At 33.3% G+C, this 20,240-nt stretch overlaps 3 protein-coding genes and 1 non-coding gene across 4 annotated transcripts; 1 reads left to right on the forward strand and 3 right to left on the reverse strand.

Annotated features, from left to right (window-relative positions):
* Positions 1-3,962: 3,962 nt before the first annotated feature.
* LOC144997752 (chlorophyll a-b binding protein 13, chloroplastic-like) lies at positions 3,963-5,221 on the reverse strand. Its single transcript, XM_078957621.1, has 2 exons — positions 5,039-5,221; positions 3,963-4,707 (listed from the first exon to the last, which is right to left on the reverse strand). Exons 1-2 carry the CDS (start codon positions 5,171-5,173, stop codon positions 4,036-4,038), a joined length of 807 nt encoding a protein of 268 aa, XP_078813747.1. The 5' UTR covers positions 5,174-5,221; the 3' UTR covers positions 3,963-4,035.
* Positions 5,222-5,786: 565 nt separating this feature from the next.
* LOC144997753 (uncharacterized) lies at positions 5,787-7,818 on the forward strand. The gene is made up of 3 exons (XM_078957622.1): positions 5,787-6,183; positions 6,848-7,181; positions 7,240-7,818. Exons 2-3 carry the CDS (start codon positions 6,876-6,878, stop codon positions 7,666-7,668), a joined length of 735 nt encoding a protein of 244 aa, XP_078813748.1. The 5' UTR covers positions 5,787-6,183; positions 6,848-6,875; the 3' UTR covers positions 7,669-7,818.
* On the reverse strand, positions 5,800-5,872 carry TRNAF-GAA (transfer RNA phenylalanine (anticodon GAA)). Its single transcript has one exon. It is a non-coding gene; the product is annotated as a tRNA-Phe (tRNA).
* Positions 7,819-8,154: 336 nt separating the features above from the next.
* LOC145047180 (myosin-2-like) lies at positions 8,155-14,978 on the reverse strand. Its single transcript, XM_078995413.1, has 22 exons — positions 13,952-14,978; positions 13,755-13,856; positions 13,527-13,670; positions 13,283-13,433; positions 13,014-13,210; positions 12,862-12,925; positions 12,745-12,758; positions 12,591-12,675; positions 12,378-12,481; positions 12,148-12,286; positions 11,942-12,039; positions 11,710-11,868; positions 11,529-11,618; positions 11,352-11,429; positions 11,123-11,278; positions 10,860-11,006; positions 10,572-10,777; positions 10,367-10,499; positions 9,738-9,867; positions 9,426-9,655; positions 9,128-9,340; positions 8,155-9,037 (listed from the first exon to the last, which is right to left on the reverse strand). The coding sequence occupies exons 1-22, from the start codon at positions 14,360-14,362 to the stop codon at positions 8,492-8,494; spliced, it is 3,597 nt and encodes a 1,198-aa protein (XP_078851539.1). The 5' UTR covers positions 14,363-14,978; the 3' UTR covers positions 8,155-8,491.
* Positions 14,979-20,240: the final 5,262 nt, after the last annotated feature.

The following is a 20,240-nucleotide window of genomic DNA, read 5'->3' on the forward strand; positions in this document are numbered from 1 at the left end:
TTATTAATTTATCTATTAAGCGATGAATTATTTTGATTTCAGGTGCGAGTAATGGGAACGATTAGTTATTCTTTATATTTTCAAAATCTCTATCTCTAATAAAAACCTCTCTAAGGTGCCACATGTCACCCTTTTAATCCACCTTCTTGCCACGTGTCACTCCTCCAACGTTTTACTCCCTAATTTTCCCGCCCAGTACATCATTGCTTTATTCGACCATCACGTCCTATAAATCAGATTTTCGGTTTTCATCATTTCAAATCCATTTTATTTTTAAACCTAATTCAAAACACGATCTGTTTCCATCTTTAGCAGTTACCAAGAGATTATGTGAGCGGAATTTTTGTGATGATCACCATATCTCACAAAATCATGAAGGTAATCTCCGTATTTATAGGTTTTTTCGAATTCAAATAACACGAAAAAGATGTATGATTTGTGAAAAGTTATTAATTTTTTATGGGTATTTATGCGTTTTACTCTTCTTTATGATTTCATCATCAGGTAATCCTTTTCATTTGTGTTTTTGTCCATTTATTCCTCTTAAACCCTAATCCTCTTCATCATCTCAATAAGTTGTTTTTCTTCATCTTATTCATTTTATATCTTTTAAATAGCAACCCTCTTAAAACCTTATATCTAATCGCTATCACGATCGTCTTCTAACCTCACCCCTTGCTATCTGTTGTAATATTGTTGATTTTTATCATAGATAATGTGGTTGTTGGTGACGAAACCGTCAATTTTAGGGAAATATTTTATCAGAGCAATGACTATGATGATTGATATTGTGTATCCTGTCAGCTATATGATGCTCTCACTATTCATACGTGTAGGTTCTTGAATTCATAGATTTAGAAGTTATGTGAAACACTTTTGCAATGCCTTTACTCAGTTCCTTTTAGGTAATACAGTGCATATACAAATGATGAAAAATGTTCCTAAGTTTCTTAACCTTAGTGCCCACTGGGTGTTTGACAAAATGTCACAAAGAAACCTACATTTCCTTTGTTTCTATCATTAAATAAAGTAGAGTCAATAATTTCATTTTTTTTTAGGGTTTAACTGCTTTTATTGAGTTTTTAGTAATTATTTTAAAGAAAATTTCACTGAATTGAAAACTCCATTAGATTCATATTAAATGGTTTTTTTTGTGAGAACTCATCATGTGACAATTTTTTTATTCGTACAGGTTGCTCGAGATATAGATTATCATGATAATATATTATCATCTCACCAGAAGGTTAATCTAGAAGAAGTGATTGTTGGACGGTAATTCCTCATTAAATGTTCTTCCTGCTTTGTCAACTTCCAAAAATTATTTCATTTTGTTTTCATAGTTGTGTTGAATTATCTGATTGATATGAAATGCAGAGCATGTTCTACCAATGTGTTTTTATATAGTTGGTTAAAAGGGGTGGAATATTGGTACCCTCTAAATTAGTAACAACATGTTTTTGTCTTTGCAGGAGGGTTTTAAGGCTATGCCTGTTGTTTTTGGTATCATATTGGATTATTGGCTACTGGACTAATTTATTTCAATGTTTTTTTTGCTTCTTATTGTTGTTCTTCCATTATTATTTTATATGAAGATAGGACAAATGTTGTGCTTAAGTTTATTGCTTTAATGCTTTTATATGCTTGCAGTACGTAAATTTCAGAAACTAATATTTTATGATGACACCTCATATGTGTTTGATGAAATGCTTAATATGATTGCATTCTCTTAATCATGATTTTCAAACAGATTTTATGTAGCTTTTCATGCCTCCATTTTTTTCTATACGATTATCAGCTTTTGTGAGGACTTCATCAATGAAAATGCCTTTTGTATTGCTTTTTACATGATAGATATTTGGTAGTTTCTATGATCTCTTCTGGTTAAATTTGGACTTGATTATGCATTGATTACCAGTTTAATACATTTTTGATTGACTTAGTGTATTTTTGATGTAATCCAATAAGTCATGGACAAAATCCGCTCTCATCTTCAAATGTATATTAATGGTTATTTGGATAGATAAACTCCAAATGAAGCTCAAAAAGTTGTAGAAGGATTGCAAGTCACATAATATAAACATGCCGCTGATGTTGATTACCTACAGGTTTGTGCTTTCCTCCTATTCCTCATGTATCATCAAAAAATGAGTTAAATCTTGATTTTCCCACCTATATTCAATAATTACTTGTTGCACATCTCAAGTTATACATAAATGAAAGAATTTCACTTTCTTGATGTGGGTTTGCATATCAATCAAATTTGTTACATTTTCTAAAAATGATGTTTGTGATAATTTGTAGTATCTGCTAGACATTATTATGTAGGAAGTTGCACTTAGTTGATATAAACTACCACATGTTTTGACTCCATTACTCTTGGAAATAATTTTAAAAAATAAAGTTTAAATTGCCTAAGTGTAAAGCTTAAGATGTTGGACCAGTCTCTTTGAGCTGATTGTTGTTTATTAAAAAAAATTAAGTACGAACCCCTTTATATTTACTATTTGGTAATGTTTGGTTTGGTGAAACCAGATAAGAAATGGAATGGGTTATTCCATTGGAATAAAAAGGTTGATTGTTTTATCATGATGGAATAGAATAAATCATTAATGAAGGATTCAAATTTCTTCATTTTTCTTAATTTTCGTTCCTTAGGTGGGAGGTGTTTCTTTTTTCATTTTCATCATGTAATGTAGTTTGGAAGTTGTAAGATAAGCCAATTTTATTTATAAGTTTACTTTATAAAAAATCATTTTAAAATTTCATGATTCTGAATTATAACAAAAAAAAATGAAAGAACAATGTTATTTCCTATATCTTATATAATTCTTTGGTTGTTGAACAAAAATATCATAAGTGAACATTTCTTCATTTAAATTTTAACTTCCTAATCTTTTAACCCTAGGAAAATTTATCCAAAATAAAATTCTATTAGCCATCTAAACTAGGATGCTAAAGCATGCAAAGAAATTTAAGATCTTCCTAATTGTATAACATCCTACTTTCTCTGTTTTATGTTTGTAGCATTGTACTTTTGATTTTTCTTTTCTTATAAGGTATTTTACTTTGAAAAAAACCTACCTATTTAGAGATGACCAAATGTGTAGCCGTATGATCAAAATTTCACTCTATCAGCCTGTTGATAAGCTATGTGTTCCTTTTATTTCTTTTTAAATTTCCCACCATTTCAATGCTATTAATTTTTGTTATTTATTATTTACATGATGTTTGATTTTTTGTAACTTCCATTAAGTTTTAAACTAAATCCAGTTACTTGGAGAACATTGTATAATCCAACAACTCTTAGGTGTATATTAATATCAATAAGATGATAAACTAATATTTTTATTGGGTTTGATTTTAACATTTTGGGATTTTATTTGGTTGCATTATCATAAAAATGATAATTATACTTGATTCAAGATTTTATCCGCATGTTATTCTTTTGGTCTATATATATAATTAAGCAGACCATCGGACTACAAATGTTACTAACCTAACTTCTAAATATTTGAATAGTCATACACAATTTAGATTTATGAAATTCATTTTTCATTATAGATTATGACTTAAAAACATCTATGATTTCAAATTAATAAAAAATTTCTTATTATTGATCAATCATTGCCATATGATTTATTTATAACTTTTTTTTTTTTTTCATTTTCACCCGTGGTATCCACGGGTTATAACCTAGTAATCATTATATAAGATTAGATGCATCTATTTTGGTTCATGATAACTTTACAATTAGAATAAGAGCACAAAAAAAGATATTTGTATGTTTAAAATATGAACTCTAATCAAACAATTAATATTTTTAAAATTAAGAAATTCTAAAATATTAACAATCTCTAATACTTTTTTTATCTCAATAAACAATTTTATAACGCATTTAATTAGTATAGACCCATCATATTTTGTGACAAAACACTCATTTCATGTGTCAACAAATCTCAACATAAACAACAATAATATACATTTTTTCTTCATCAAACTGATAGTTTACAAGAAAATTCAAGGAGCCACAAAAACTTATGAACCAGGGGCGAACTTGGTGGCATAGACCCATGCATTGTTAGCCACAGGGTCATCCAAATGGTCCAAAAGGTTCTCCAATGGTCCTTTCCCTGTTACAATTGCTTGAACAAAAAACCCAAACATTGAAAACATTGCTAGTCTTCCATTCTTGATTTCCTTCACTTTCAACTCAGCAAATGTAACCGGGTCGTCAGCAAGTCCCAACGGGTCAAAATACTGACCTCCCGGGTACAAGTTGTTACCATCTCCAACACCATCGAGCCCGTTGATACGGAACCCTTCAACTAGGCCCATTAGGACCACTTGAAAACCAAGTACTGCTAGTATGCTTTGTGCGTGGACCAGGTTAGGGTTGCCCAAGTAGTCTAGCCCACCTTCTGAGAAGATTTGGGATCCGGCTTTGAACCAAACGGGCTCCTTGAAATCCACTTTGACCCATTTTGCAAGGACTTCGGGCGTGATGGAGCCCAGTGCTCCGAGCATTGCCCATCGCCCGTGGATCACCTCAAGAGCCCGGTTTTTAGCGAATGCCTCGGGATCAGCAGACAAACCAGCTGTATCCCAACCATAGTCGCCCGGGAATTCACCGGTCAGGTAGGATGGTGTTTGAGCCGAAAATGGGCCCAAGTACTTCACACGGTCTGGTCCATACCACAAGTCATTTCCCTATTAAATTTCACAATAAATAATTAAATATCATCAGTTTACTGCAATGTTGCAAAAGTCGTTAGAAGCTAGTTGATCTAAGGTTAGTCGAGATACATAAATTGTAAACCATTTAATTATAGAAAAATCAAATATAACCAAGATCCAAATACACATTTTCTACTACAAATACAACAATAATATTTTTAGACACATTTTTTAATTACAAAAATCAGATATGTAACATTTGAAAAAATTAATATTCTGTAACTTTTGGAGCTAATTTTTCATTTATAAACATATTAACGGCAGCAGTGAATTTACATAAATGTTGTGAGAGGGATAGATGTACCATGGTGAATTTGCCATTGACCATGGAGACAGAATCTCTAAGAGTGTTGGCATTGGATCCTTTGGTTTGACCCAAGAAAGGGGTGGCTCGGACCACAGTTGTGGAGCTAGAAGCAGTTGCAGCCATGGATGCCATTGATGGGAGCTTCAATGAGATCGACTGAGGAAGAAGCTGTAGAAAGAGGGGGTATGTGTAGGCATCGGGAATTAGAGACTTGTGGCTAATATTGCGTTGTGGTTTTTTGACAAATAAGCAATTTCATTTGCACCAATCAGAACACTTGAAAATATATCTCATATCTACATTCCATATTTGCCCTATCTATTATATCAAACATTAGAATATTCGATGAGACATGTCATCTGGATTTAAATGGTTTCAAATTTAAGCCCTTGTTTTTTTTTTTTTTTTTTTTTTAAATCTGCCTATTACGTAAAAAAAATCCCAAATTTTATTTGATATTATAGAGAAGATGTTTGGTATTGACTAGTTGGATATAAAAGAACATTAATCATAAAAAGTGAGAGTATTTTTTTTTTTTCGTTTATATGAGGAACTAATGTCGTAATTTACCGAGATAATTTACCAAAATGCAACGATCTAAAAATCATTGAATTATATTTTTTTTAAAAGATGTCATCATGTTGGTGTTATTAAAGGGAAGAGAATTTGGTATTATAAAATATTTCTATATTCTGGATGAAAGCCCAGCCTCTATAAAGACAAACAGATGGAAAGCCCAAAAACAGGGTAGATATAAATGCGGTGAACGTGGATCGAACACGTGACCTTCAGATCTTCAGTCTGACGCTCTCCCAACTGAGCTATCCCCGCTAGATATTATTTACTTCTACTTATTAATTATTATCATTTCTACACTCTATAAAGCATTTTTTTAAAAAACTAATCAAGTCTTTTTTAAATAATTTCAATTTTGACCATCAAAATAGGAAGGCAACAAATCAGCTCCATGATTATCCCAACTCCTCTCGTCTTTATCCAGTCCGATTTCCCGCCAAATTGCAAGAAACTAGTAACGATTTCCCTCCTCCGCCATTGATTTCTACAAAGCAGGGCATCGTTGAAGTTATCGATTTCTATGAAGCAGGCATCGTTGAAGTGTTGTTCATCATAACCATAACCAGGTATGTATTCATTCGATCTTCTATAGCATAGTGTTTCCTTTAGTTGATTGATATTTTGTACGCACATGTTTTAGTTAGGAACGTAGAATGTATTGATCTACTTCATTGATTGTTATCTGTTTAGTGATTTTTCAGCTGCTATTCATTGTTTGATTTGTTTCCCTAGGAATCCCTACACCTATCTATCTGTTTGGTTTTCAAAAACTTACATGAAATGTTTTAGCGAAGCAAATGTATGATTCTGATCAAACTTCTTAAAAATCAGCAGCTTCATCTACTTCAGAGTACTCCTAATAACTTGTTAATTTCAAACGTCCAAGTTAATTTTCGTTCTAATTTTCATAAGCATCCTGACACTTATTTGAATTCTCTTCCAAATTACAGTAGATCAATCCCAAAATTCATAGCCATCAATGTGAAATTCTGCATTTGCTCTTTAACTTACGCTACTTGTATGTATATTTCTTCTAGACTAGAACACATGCTATTCGAAAAGCTCATGAAAACATTATAGGGCTTTGAAGGCATTACTCTCATTGATTTAGTCCTTTTGGAATTGGAGCAACCCTAGTACTTCTGTTGGTTGGATTTAATTATCTAATCTACACATGTACTCATATGGATAGAATTTAACCAAAAACAACTGCATCCTGAAATTATACAGTAAAAGTAGAAAGCTTTTTACAAGAAATATGGCTCCTACCGAAGATCGGATAACCTGGAACAACGAGAATATTGTAATATTTTGTGATGTTTGTATCGACTATATTGCTAAGAATAGACGTGGTCAACTGATGAGATGGAAAGAGATAGAAGATTTGTTTACAGAAAGGATTGGTAAAAGATATCACTCTAAAAGCTTAAAGAACAAATATGATTCAATGAAAAAAGATTGGCGCATTTGGAAATTTTTAAAAACAGGAGAACCCGATTTAGGTTGGAATCCAACGACAGGAAAGCTAGATTGTCCAGATGAATGGTGGGAAAGAAAGCTAAAGGTATTATTGAAATATTATTTTTATAAAAATTATAATGTCTTATTAATTCATTTTATAGGAGAAAGCCGATGCCAAGAAATACCGACATAAGGGAGTTTGTCCACTTGTTGAAGAAAAATGGGATCATTTGTTTGGAGATGCAACTGGAGTGATTTGTGTAGCTCCCTCGTTAAATCAAGAGTTTGGTTTAATGCGGGAGAATAATATACAAAAGGTTCACCAAAACCATTCTGAAATTATGGGTTTGATCAAGAAGGGTAAAGACACGAAAAAGGATGAGGTAGGAACAAGTATTGATGAGATAATGGATATTATGAACCGAATAGTTGCAAATAATGATGATGATGTTAAGGTTGGTGGAGATATTTGGTGTCATGCGATGCTTATGTTGCGGGATCCCACTAATAGGGAAATATTCTCCAAGATGCCAAGTGATGATGCTAGATTGGCTTGGTTGAAGTTTGCTCAAACAAGAAATATATTTTGATTGAAATATTTTCTTAGTGAATTGTTTTTTCAAGGTTATTGATGTTAGTACTTAGTTAGATGCTGGTTTTTTATTAGATGCTAATATTGTTTATATGGGTCTTGCATTTGAGTATATTAAAACCAAAGTTGCAACATTCCAACGCCTATCACATCATATTGAAAATTTATGCCTTACTTTAAAGTAAATGAATGCGATAATTTATATACATATATTTTCCATATTGTTGTTGAAACATTTTCTTATCAGGGTGCATTGGTGGTACTCATATGGATCAGAAAAGGAGTCCTTACATTCAATCGATAACAATTTGAATATTGTTGTTAAAAAAAGATACTAAGAATAAATTTTTTATAATGAATAATAATACCAAGAAACTCTAGGAGTCCCAATTACATAACTTTCTCTATATAACAACATGCTAATTGCTACACAAGTGTTTTCATATATATATATATATATATATATATATATATATATATATATATATATATATATATATATATATATATATATATATATTCCACAGCATGAAACAACAAATCCCCACACCACACCCCCAACACAGCATCTACTCTCATATACACAAGCAGCCCACACACCATAACGTCTACTTTCAGTCATACACAAACACAAACCCGCCAACCCCAAACCGATTGGCCCGTATGCATACAGGTCAACCCTTCAACCAATTCGACAAAAACGGTCCAGCATCACACGGGTCAACCATCTCTTTGCACAAAACCCACCCACAACAAGACCCTTTTACCAGTCTTGAAAACAATATTATCTCCATACACATAGGGCAAAGTATGTAATAACATCACACTATCCTCTCTTTATCTTTCCCTCTCTTGCTTAATTTCCCCCACCAATGTTTACCCCGCTTATCACCACCACCACCACCGCCGCCGCCTCCTCCGCCACCACAACCGCCGCCGTCACCGCCACCCTCACTTTCTGGATGTACACCCTTCATGAGTCTCGCTTTGGCCTCCCGCAACCGCTGTTTGTACTCTTTTTTCCACATCTCGAATCTCTTTTTTAAACTTTTATACTCTTCGATTTGCTTTGCAGAAGGCGGGCGGCCCGGCTTCACGTCTATAACAGCTTTAGCATCGGTATCGAAAACCTGCTTTTTTTGTTCAAACTCCTTGGACAAGTGATCGATGGTGTCCGAGACAACGCCATTGGCGTTGGATTCCCGTTTATTGATTCCGATTCTGGCGGGGGTAACTTGCACCGGAGTTTGGATTCCGGAGATATTGTCTTCGGAATCATAATACGGCGAAAGTGAACCCTCTGGCTTTCCTTGTTGCCCTTCAGACATGTCTGAACCAAGAGTCTTTTTAGCTGCAGCAAGACTCATCTGTATTGTAAAATCCACCAACAAATACCATGATTAGACCAATTGTTTGTAAAAAAAAAAAAAAAAAAAAAAAAAAAGGATAAAACTTACTTGTAAAGATGCCATCTGAGTTTGCCACATCTCCTCTACTGCCTTCATTTTAGTTTCATATTCTGACCACCGCATTTCAAATTGTCGAATTTGGTCCCTCAATGCAGTATTTTCACGCTCTCTTTCGCTCAAAGACGATTCCGCCCTCACCACTCGCCTCTGCAGCTCTTCAACATTTTGTGGCAGAATCGGCATATTTTCCTGTGATAAACCCTAAAAACCAATCCACAAGATTTTCAACAACAATTTATTTTTTTAAAACTACAAAACAATTCAATCAATGTATAGATTAGATTACCTTGGATTCTGAATTTCCAGTGTGAGACCTTGACCTGCTTTTAGAACCATCAACAGCCAACTTCTTCCATCTTTGTAAGTGATTAAAATACCTTCGAGTCAACCAGCCACGAACAAATGACTGTAGATGTACAACTGCTGTTAAATGCTCATCAAGTGAACTTGTTGCAAGCTGCTTATTAAGACTCTTTAAAACACCATACTCCCTTCTTGCATTCTCACCACGAACAACTGCATCAATCAATCAACCAAATCAAAAACTTTAATCCTTTAATAATTCCACTAAAAAAAATCAAATATACAAATCACTTACATGACTGCAATGTCACAACTCCAAACTTCAATTCATGTAAATCAAGAAGAACTCGGCCACCAAGGAAGCTGTTTTCCACTTCACGTGTACCTTCCACAACTTCTTGTCTATTATTCTCCAATACATCAACCTACACCCACCAAATTGCATTAATAAAATATAGAGTAAATTACACGAATGGTCCCTATGGTTTGGAGTGATTTACACATTTGGTTCCTAACTTATTTTTTTAACTTGGAAGGTCCCTACTATTTGTTTTTGTTACGTGTTTGGTCCCTATTGTTTGTTTTTGTTACACGCTTGGTCCCTATCTTACCTAAAAAGACTATTACTTAAATAGAGAAAAATGGTAGGGTAGGTAAGGTAAGACGAAGGGGTGGGGTTAGGGTGTGTGTTTATTTAAATAAATTAAAAAATCAAGGGCAAAATAGTCTTTTTTAGGTACGACAGGGACCAAGCGCGTAACAAAAACAAACAGTAGGGACCTTCCGAGCTAAAAAAATAAGTTAGGGACCAGACGCACAAATTACCCTAAACTATAGGGACCATTCATGTAATTTACTCTAAAATATACAATAGGATAAAAGTTTATCAGTCACACCAACTTTTTATTAGTTTTCAAAGCTCACCTGTTCTTGGAAAAAGAATTTTGTATATCCAACTTGATACGTATGTGGAGGGACACGATACTGTTGTAAAATAGCAAGTGATGTACTCAGTGGATCCATACAGATAATGTTCTCCGATAAAAGACACCCAAACCTGATAATACATTTTTTTTTAAATGAAGCACAATACGAAGGGCATAATGGGGAAATGAGTTTTAATTTATACCGGTTAGCGAATTCTTGATGTGTAAGGCGTATTGAGTATCTGGATTTTAAGATTTGTACAATTTCCATGACTCTACTGCATCTAAGCTGTTGTAATACAAATTCCTTTTCATACATTCCAGGAAGTTGCTTGGTGTTTGGTCTTATGCATCGGATAAAGTGTGCCTTTGAATTTTCTAATTGCTGAATCAATTTAAATAATTGCTCCTGCAAATTCATCATCCAGAAATTTTATTAAAACCCAAATTCAATCATATTTTCAAATTCCCCACAATAATATAATTATTACCTTGAACTTCACCCCGACACTTTGCACATGTGAACCAGAGGCAAAAAGATTAAGGAGACTTTTACGTGATGCTGAGAGGAGTTGGATTATATCAGACTGTAAAGTATCACGGTTTTGTTCTAAGAACCCTGTAGCATCATATTGAACCTGCACGTATATATATATATATATATATATATATATATATATATGTAATTATTTATCAAAAATATGTTCATTGTTTAATTAGTAGTAATAATGACTTAATAATAATTAATAAATACCTCTCCAGCATAATGGCGAACTTTGAAAGCTCCTTTTTCAACACTAAAGCATGAATTAGAACTGAGGTGACGTTTAGTTTTATTAGTAAATGTTACATCAGTGGCTTTGGAAGAATTTGAACCCTCGTCTAGCATTGATATTAGTCCCATAGGTTTCTGTTACATTCAAAGAATTTAAAATAAATAACCGAATTAAATGAATGAATGAAAATGAGATCAAAACTGATACCTTCTCAAAAAGATCCAAACACTCATGGTTGTCTTCGAACTCTACCTTTTTCCAGTGAATTCCTTCCAATTCGTACTCCTAACAATTATAAATAATTAATATCGTTTATACTTTATATAGAAAACAAAACGCTATCAACTATATTAATTAATATATTTTACATATAGTTATATATACCTCTTGTTCAAGCTTACATAGATGGCGAATGAAGTGCTGCTGCAGCCTCTCATCAGCATAATTTATACACAACTGTGAAAAGCTGTTTTTCTGAAACAAAAAAAAAACAAACAAACAAACGAAACTTGTCACATTAAAGATAACCATGGATTCTAAAATTACAAGAAGAAAAAAAAATTACCTGAAATGACTCAAACCCATAAGTGTCAAGAATGCTTATTGTCCTTGGATTATGTTGTTTGTCTTTGTCCCCTTCAAGTGATCTATTAAGCTCTCCCACAACCCAACTGAACAAGCTCTCATAAACAAATTTTGCCAATGCGTCTCTTTTATCAATTGCCTAAAAGTAAATAAACCAATCCTCAATAACGAGACGAGGGGTATTTACGTCTTTTGCACAAATCTTGACATACCTGTTGCAAAGTTAATGGTTCGCCCATATCATTGCCAGATAAAACAGACACCAGGTCATTCACCTTGCATCCCATTAACTTAGCAGCGCTCCTACTAGCTTCAAATACAAAAAACACACACACAAATTAGAAATAATAGAAAGAGTAGAGAGTATGTATTAGTATTAAGTATTAACTTTACAGAATTAAATCACATAACTACAAACCTTCATCAGCCACAACCTCAACATATTCATCTTCATCAATTACTGTAAATGAAATATTCCCAAGCCATAAGATTGCAGACAGCAATTCAAAGGCATGCTCAAGATCCTCAAGGCGAATCCCAACAACATCAAACGCTTCCTGTTCATTGTTCAAACATTTGTTAAAAAAAACATCATTTCTGATTTCTCAATTCTCAATCAATAAATAGCTTAAAAACCCTAAATTATACCATTAGCTTTTCAAAGTTATGGGCATCATCAAGACCATTGATTTTCAAACACCCACTCTGATTCAGAAACTTATACTCACTTGCCAATTTCAAATTCAGTCTATCTGAGGAAAGAACAAAAAGTAAAAAGTCTGGTCATTTCCTGGGAATTACTGTGTAAAACAAAAACTGTAAATTTTTTCAGTGACAGAATTAAAATCGAACAGAAAGAACCTTTAAAAGCAGGTGGAGCCCCAGCACACATCTGATAGAAGATATGAAATGATCGTTCTCCACGACATAATTGAGATACTCTAAACTGCACAAATCAAAACTACTTCAAAACTTATATTCTAGAAACAAATATCAAACATAAAAAACTAAATACCTTTTCAAGAAGAACTGTTGGCAATACCATAAGATGTTGATGTTTTTCACATGAAAATATCAAGTCAGTATCTATATAAGAAAGTCATATTAAAATAATGGTCAGTTTCAGACTTACGTGTTTTAATACAAGCACCAGATACTGTCCCCTCTGTGTTATAATAAATATCGATTAATTTCCCCTACATTGCAAAAAAACACCAAATCAGATACATATACATTCAGGGAATAGGAATAGGAATCAATGACTAGAAAGGGAATGGAACCCACGAATCGGCTGGAATTGCAATTCCGGGATGTTTTTGCATTCCCGAAAGCTTCCAAAATGCAACTGGTATGAGTTATTTTGGATGCCATCTCACAATTGTCACCTCCAACAGATGCCAGATATTGCAGTGCAAACTTTGCTGTTTCTGTCTTCCCAGATCCACTTTCACCCCCAACAACAATAGACTGGTTTCTACCATCTGATCAAGAAAAAAATATTAACATTATGAATTTAGGATTCAATATATTGAACTCTTTTTATTGAATCTCACATTTCATCAGATTGTTGTAAGCAGTGTCAGCTGTAGCATATACATGAGGGTTCTCCAAAATCTTTTCCCTATAAGCAGTCACATAATCGTCTCCATAAATTTGAACATCTTTGAAGGGATTGATTGCTAATAGGACGGGGCCCACCTTACTCTGTAAAAGCAAACCCATGTCTAAGCCAAAGAAGTAAAGTAAAGACATCAAGACATATAATATAAGATGTTTAAGTGTGGATGATATTCTTACATAAATTACATCACGAGCATATCTGTACTGGAGATTGTGAAGAACTGATGGCTCATTCAGGTAACCAAGTTCAACAAGATCGTCTACTCCATCAAGAACTTCTGGGTTTGCAGGTAAGAGATCTGCTGTAGATACTGTCATCACCTACAGAAACAGGGATGGAAGTACATTCACATCAATAAAATGTTGGATTGAAGAGATTTGTGATTAATTAATTAGTAGACTCACACTTCCATCCAAAAGCATAACAGATGCTTCATCTCCTACGGTTGATTTGATCTTTGCCAACTCCCATTGGTCATTGCGGGGCCTACACCATACTCGAAGTTTCTGAAGCAAACCAGTTAAGAGCATCAGAATTGAAGAAGTGAAAAAGTGAACCTGTTGATCGAAGGTGGATGAATTGAAATGAGTAAATCATTTACCTTCTTAACGAAATAACAAATACTATCTTCCCAATCAGTTTCCTGTGAGATCGATAGAGTAGCAAGGGTAGCACCACCGTCCTCCGTCAGTCTCTGCTCACAAACAGGCGCCATGGTGTATGGTGATTCGCCAACAGCTGCCGCTGCTGTCACTTTCTTCCGGCCAAAATGACAGACGCTGCCAGTAATACATTTGACATCTTGCTTTTTGATGTTAGTGAAATCTGGAGGCGCAACATATTCAACATCAAGCTTCGCCGGAAGCAGTCGCTTAGGGAGGCGTGCCTTGGATGTAGGCCGTGTCGGCAACGCCGGCGGCAAGTCTCGATTCTCGTCCTCGTCTCTCCGACGAAGAGAGTCGAGCATTTCCTCCAAAGAACTCCGAGCTACCGGGGGTGGAGAAAGTATCATCTTTTCAGAAATTACAACACCACACTCTCGAATTGAATTCAAAAACCCCTAAATTAACATATAAACTAAAATCATTATGCTTCAAAATTGAAACAATGCCGATGATAACGACATTGCTGAAAAAACTCTATAAACCCTAATCCAATCCAACATCAATTGATCAGAATTAAACAATCAACGACCCCAATCTCGCGAACCAATTGCAAGATTCAATCCTTCAAAAAACTCTGCTACAAAATCCCAACCTGAACAGCTGAAGATTCCCTTAATTTTTGGGATTTTGACGAAAGAAAATACGTATAAAAAAACCAAAATCTACGAGGGTAGAAGAGGGTTTTACGCAAAAATCGATGTCTTTGTTTTCTACTGTCTAAAAGCACGAGTTACAGGATTAAGACGACGATCGATGAAAGATTGCTCAGGGTTGTCCCCAAAATCAAACCGGATATAGAACAATTTGAGGAGAAAGATATCCGTTGAAAAAGAAACTTTAAGAAAAAGCCTGGCGTGGCTGTTCCTAAATTCATAAAAATTTATTTTGGAAAAAGGAAAAGAAAACCCACAATAATTTCTTTTGGGTTTGGTTTGGTTTGAATGTTTGATGCTCGATGGGAAATTTTGAATTTTTCAAGAAGATAGTGGTGGCGCGGGGTGCCGTATAAGTTATAACGATTGAACTCAGATTTGATGGTAAATATGGTAAAGACAAACAAAGTTACTGGTAGTGAAATGTAATTTAAGGCAAATTTGAAAGAATTTTCTTCCATTTAAGTACATTATTAGGAAATTTGGATTTTTGAATTTGTTATAATGAAAACCTAATTAGTATTTTAGATTTCAAATTGATTTTGATTTGTGAAATAATAATAATACAATCAAACCTAATAACAATTATTATATATATATATTAAAGCTATGAAAAATTTTAACAGTAGTATTTGTTTGGTTGAAATTTCTTTTTTCAATTAATGTTACAATATTCATCCTTCATCTTTATGTTTTTTTCATAAACAATCATTTCAAATTTTCCATAACTCTCACCTTTTATTACATATTATTAGTATTTAGTCATATTAAAATTTTTTTGGCAGGGAAGGTCCCTCAACTATATTTGAATCATTTTAAAGTTGTTTCCTTTTTATCTTTTTTGGTCCCTCTACTTCCGTTGGTTATTTGTGGCATTATAAGTTCCTATGTTTTCGTATAATTATCACTTTATTAGTTTTGCTTACAGATTCATTCATATTTTTTTATTTCTTATTTGTTTATTTATTTATAGATCAGTTAAAGAGGGAAGGAATGAGCAATTCAAACTATAAACATTTTCAAAGAACAAACAAACGGAAAAAATTATCGCATCCGATCCCCGCAACGCGGAGATTCCCCATCTAGTATATATTAAAGATGTGAAGAATTTTAACATAAAGTGGCGGATTTTTGGCAAAAATGGTCCCTTTATTATTGTTTGTCTTTTATTGTTGGAGACCTTATTATTATTATTATTATTATTATTATTATTATTATTATTATTATTTTATTTATTTATTTATTTATTTATTTGTTTATTTATTTTATTTATTTATTTTTTTTTTTATTTTTTTTTGGGGGGGGGGGGGGGGGGGGGGGGGGGGTCTCTCTCCAGATCCTTCCACACCTTGAACTCCAACAAGAAAGGGGTTACCATGGGGTTACTTCCCGATCTTTCTACTCTGCTACTCCAAATCCCACCGCTCTTATTATTTATTAATATACTATATATTAAATATGAAACTTGTGTATTATATGAGTTTAGAGAAATTAAAATGTCTCCTATCTTTTATGTCTATAAATACTTTTATCTCTTAAAATTATAACATGTGTCACTATTCCATATTTATTTAACTATCTCATTAATAGTATATTACAAATATATATTAAATAAAATTAAATTGAATTGTGGAATTATGATATGTGTCATAATGTTAATTGGTATAAAATATTTATAGGCATAAAAGGTAGGAGGCAATTTGATTTCTCGTAAACTTATTAAAAAAAATATCAGCTTGTGAACATAAATAATTTTAAAATAATATATATATATATATGTGTGTGTGTGTGTATAAGGGATCTATTGAATAAGTATGTAATTGAACCCAAAATACTAAAAATTAATATGATATATTCTAAATAATTGTTATAAATCATAAATTTTTAAATACTTTTGAATATAATATTAGATATTCTATCGCTAATGTTACCGTCATTGTCTAAAATTAATATTTTCAATTTGTCTCTGTTTTTAACTATATAAGACTGAATTATTTTGAACACATGGATATTCTTAAAGTGATTTTCCTAACAACGATACAAATTGTTTTTCAGCAACATTACATTCAAAATTTGTCCCCTTGTACAAAAGTAATAAATTTAGTTAATATCAATATTGTTAACCATACAATAACGTACATATGTTGTAATTATAATATAGAAAATTAATTAAAAAATAATACATGAAATGTCACTTGTTCGATCATCAAAATCATTCCAATAAAACGAATTTATTGAGGGTTATTTTAGATTATGCTTCCAGCTATGGATTATCCTGACCTTAATTATGTGATCATCTTTTGATAGCGCAGGGTCACTACGCATGCTAATTTTGCTTGGATCCCTATCAACTTGTAATAAAATAGCATCGTATTTTACTTAATAAACTTAATAATATTTGCCATGAAAAAATTTGATAATCTTTATGCCCTTTTAACTGTGCATGTAGTGTGCAAATAATAAAGAAAAACATAAAAATATATTAGTTTGGTAGAATTCAGTAACAAATATGGATAAAAGACTATAAAACTTAAATTATTTTTAAAAATACTTATATACCCCAAGAATAAAAGCACAATGGTAAAGTGGTACAATGGTAAAGTGGTGTGTATTCCATCATAGTGAAAATTTAATTATTATTATTACCGACAGCGGAATGTGAAAAACCGTTGTTAATATTTCATCTATATGATTTCTTCAACGTAAAACATTGGTCGCATAAACTTACTAATTACAATTTTTTTCCAGCTTCTTCCTTCCTCCTACTTCACGCAACCATCCAAGAACGACGTCTTCTTCCCATGTTCTTCAAGCTCCATTGATCAAGATCGATGCCAAACTTCTAACCTCCTAACAATTGAATCCGTTAAGGGTCACAATGTAACGTCTGCAAATCCGAGCTAGTCAATTTAGAGACGATGAGCATCAAAAATGAGTTTTTGATGGAATATTATTTAGAAGGATTAATCTTAACCAAGGTTTAGTATATGTTACAAGGGTTTCTTATATATAAAGAACGCCAAAATATAGGGATGGCAAAAAAACCCGAACCCGACGGGGAAACCCGAAACCCGATCATTTCGGGTCGGGTAACGGGTCGTTATCGGGTTTTTTATCGGGTTCGGGACAGGGAGTGGGTTATCCTCGCCCCGCCCCGATTATATATATATATATATATATATATATATATATATATATATATATATATATATATATAATGTTCAAAAAAAATTGCTGTTAATTGTACACGTTCAAATATAAAATACTTATCGTGGACAATTTTTTTAGTTATTAACAATCTGGTGTTAATAATCATTTTTATGTGTTTTGATATATTAAACAAAACTTAAATCAAATAATTTTTTATATAACGTCCAGTTTATTTTATTAAAGTGATGCATCGTGTTTTTAATTTAAAAGAGTTGCTAGAACATGTATATTTTATAAGACATTGGGGTACCCTAAAAGAGAATAAAGATTTCGTTATCAGTTGTTGTAAACCCGATAAGATACCCAAAACCCGACGGGGAAACCCGAAACCCAATGGGGCGCCCCGATAAGATACCCGAAAGTTATCGGGGCGGGTTTGGGAATCCATGCCCCGCCCCGAACCCGCCCCATTGCCATTCCTACCGAAATCCGAGTTATAACGAAGAAGTTATGGCTCGTCGAAGTTTTACGACAAAACCAACACGACACCGGGAGACGTAAATAATGAATTTACGGCAGATGACTTTTTAGCCTTAGTAATCTAAACAAAAGTCATAGAATATAATAATCTGAGAGCGTCCATAAAAAGAACGCCCAAATCTAACTTCATATGAGGAAGTTATGATTTTTCTAAGATTTAGCATGGGAGTGCACAATCAAAAACTTGAATTTTAGTTCGAACGGTTTTTGGCATACGCAACCTAAATTAAATTTTAAGATCTCATTAATAGGAACTCAACGGTAAAAAGAGAGACGAAAACGGAGTTTGTATGTAGCAGTTATGAATTTTACGCGAACATTTAACATTATAATCTCATTGTACTGTTAAATTTAAGATCGGTTGAGAATTAGCCGACGAAGTCAACATGAAAGTTGTAGATTTTATTTTTACTTACGCGTGGATATAAAGAACTTTAAAAACGGAGGTCGTATGTGAAAGTTACAGATTTTAGAAGTCGGAAGTGTGTTGTACGAAAATGGGTGATGTGGCACAATCTTGGTCATTGCTTTATCCCCAAGTTTTGTCACTAGATGATGACATGTGGCACCAAGTTTAGCCATTTTCACCCTATAAATAGGACCTCTCCCACCCTCATTTTATTCACACATTTCTCATTATTTCTTCTCTTTACTCTCTCTTTAGAACCTCTCTCTAGCCCCGAAAAGCCTAGGGAACCTCCCTAGCATGAGACGGAAGCCCCGGAGTGCTTGAGGCTCCGAGAAGAAGAGTTTTTCGGTCCGGGAACGCTGCTCCAAGCAAAGCCCGATTTTCTATAAAACCCGCTGTAAGTAATCTACGTCTACGCTATTTTTAATATAGTTTTTATTTAATTATAGTAACGTTACTAAGAACTTATAATAAGTATTTGGGCTATTGTTATGGGTTATATAAGTATTGTTAACACTTATATAACAGTAATAATAGCTAGACTATTAATTAGTCTCGGTGAATAATAGATTAAACTCTAATGGTAATAATATTATGTTTCGTCAAAGGAAATTATTTTTTTAAGAAGCGAAGTGTTGTCTGAGTTCGGGATCACCACCTTACCAAGTGAGTGTATGGTCTCTTTCATCTTACACATAGATGTGAAGTATTTAATATGAATTACGTGCTTTGTATGCATATTGTCTGAATACTTATTGTCTATGGTAGGTGAAATATTTTTATACACGTTTTAAATGATTTAAACTGTATATGTATTTTATATCTATAAAATGTGTTGGGTAAAACATAAGTAGATGTAATAGTTGTTATGTGACCAAATAAAATAATGAGAGACCTCGTTATAGATGTTATTGATGATCCAGTCATCTAGCAGAGTATAGATGACGACCACGGACTATTCTAGACGGTCCAGTGGAACGCTAGCGGGCTCGCAACCTGTAGGTGTTTATTTGAACTGCGTGTTTATTTGAACTGTATGCTCACCAGCAGTACTCCATCCCCCACATGGTTGCCTTATTTGACATGAATTGTTGGGGAACCCCCGAAGCATGTGTTGTCACCCCGATGGAAGTCCTTAGACTAGGTCCCTTGTGTTAGATGTTTTAGGGACGTAAAGTGAGGATAACGGGAACGGGTATTCGGGTTTGTTTGGTTTGATAAAGTTAATAAACTTATTTATTGTGGGTTGAAAACCCTATGTACTCACCAAGTTTCCCAACCTGACCCACTCAATTTATTTATATCACAGGTGTTGATATAAAGTCACATTACATTGAGAGATTAAGGATATATAAATCACTAGTGATAATGAATGTAAAATTTGTGTATGCTTATGTTTCTGTATTGACGATGACATCCCAAATGTTTTAAAATGAATAAAAATACTTTCTTCATAAATGCTTTGTAACGTAA

The sequence above is a fragment of the Lactuca saligna genome, chromosome 5 (assembly GCF_052625555.1).
Source record: "Lactuca saligna cultivar CGN05327 chromosome 5, ASM5262555v1, whole genome shotgun sequence".
In the NCBI taxonomy this organism is placed as follows: Eukaryota; Viridiplantae; Streptophyta; class Magnoliopsida; order Asterales; family Asteraceae; genus Lactuca; species Lactuca saligna.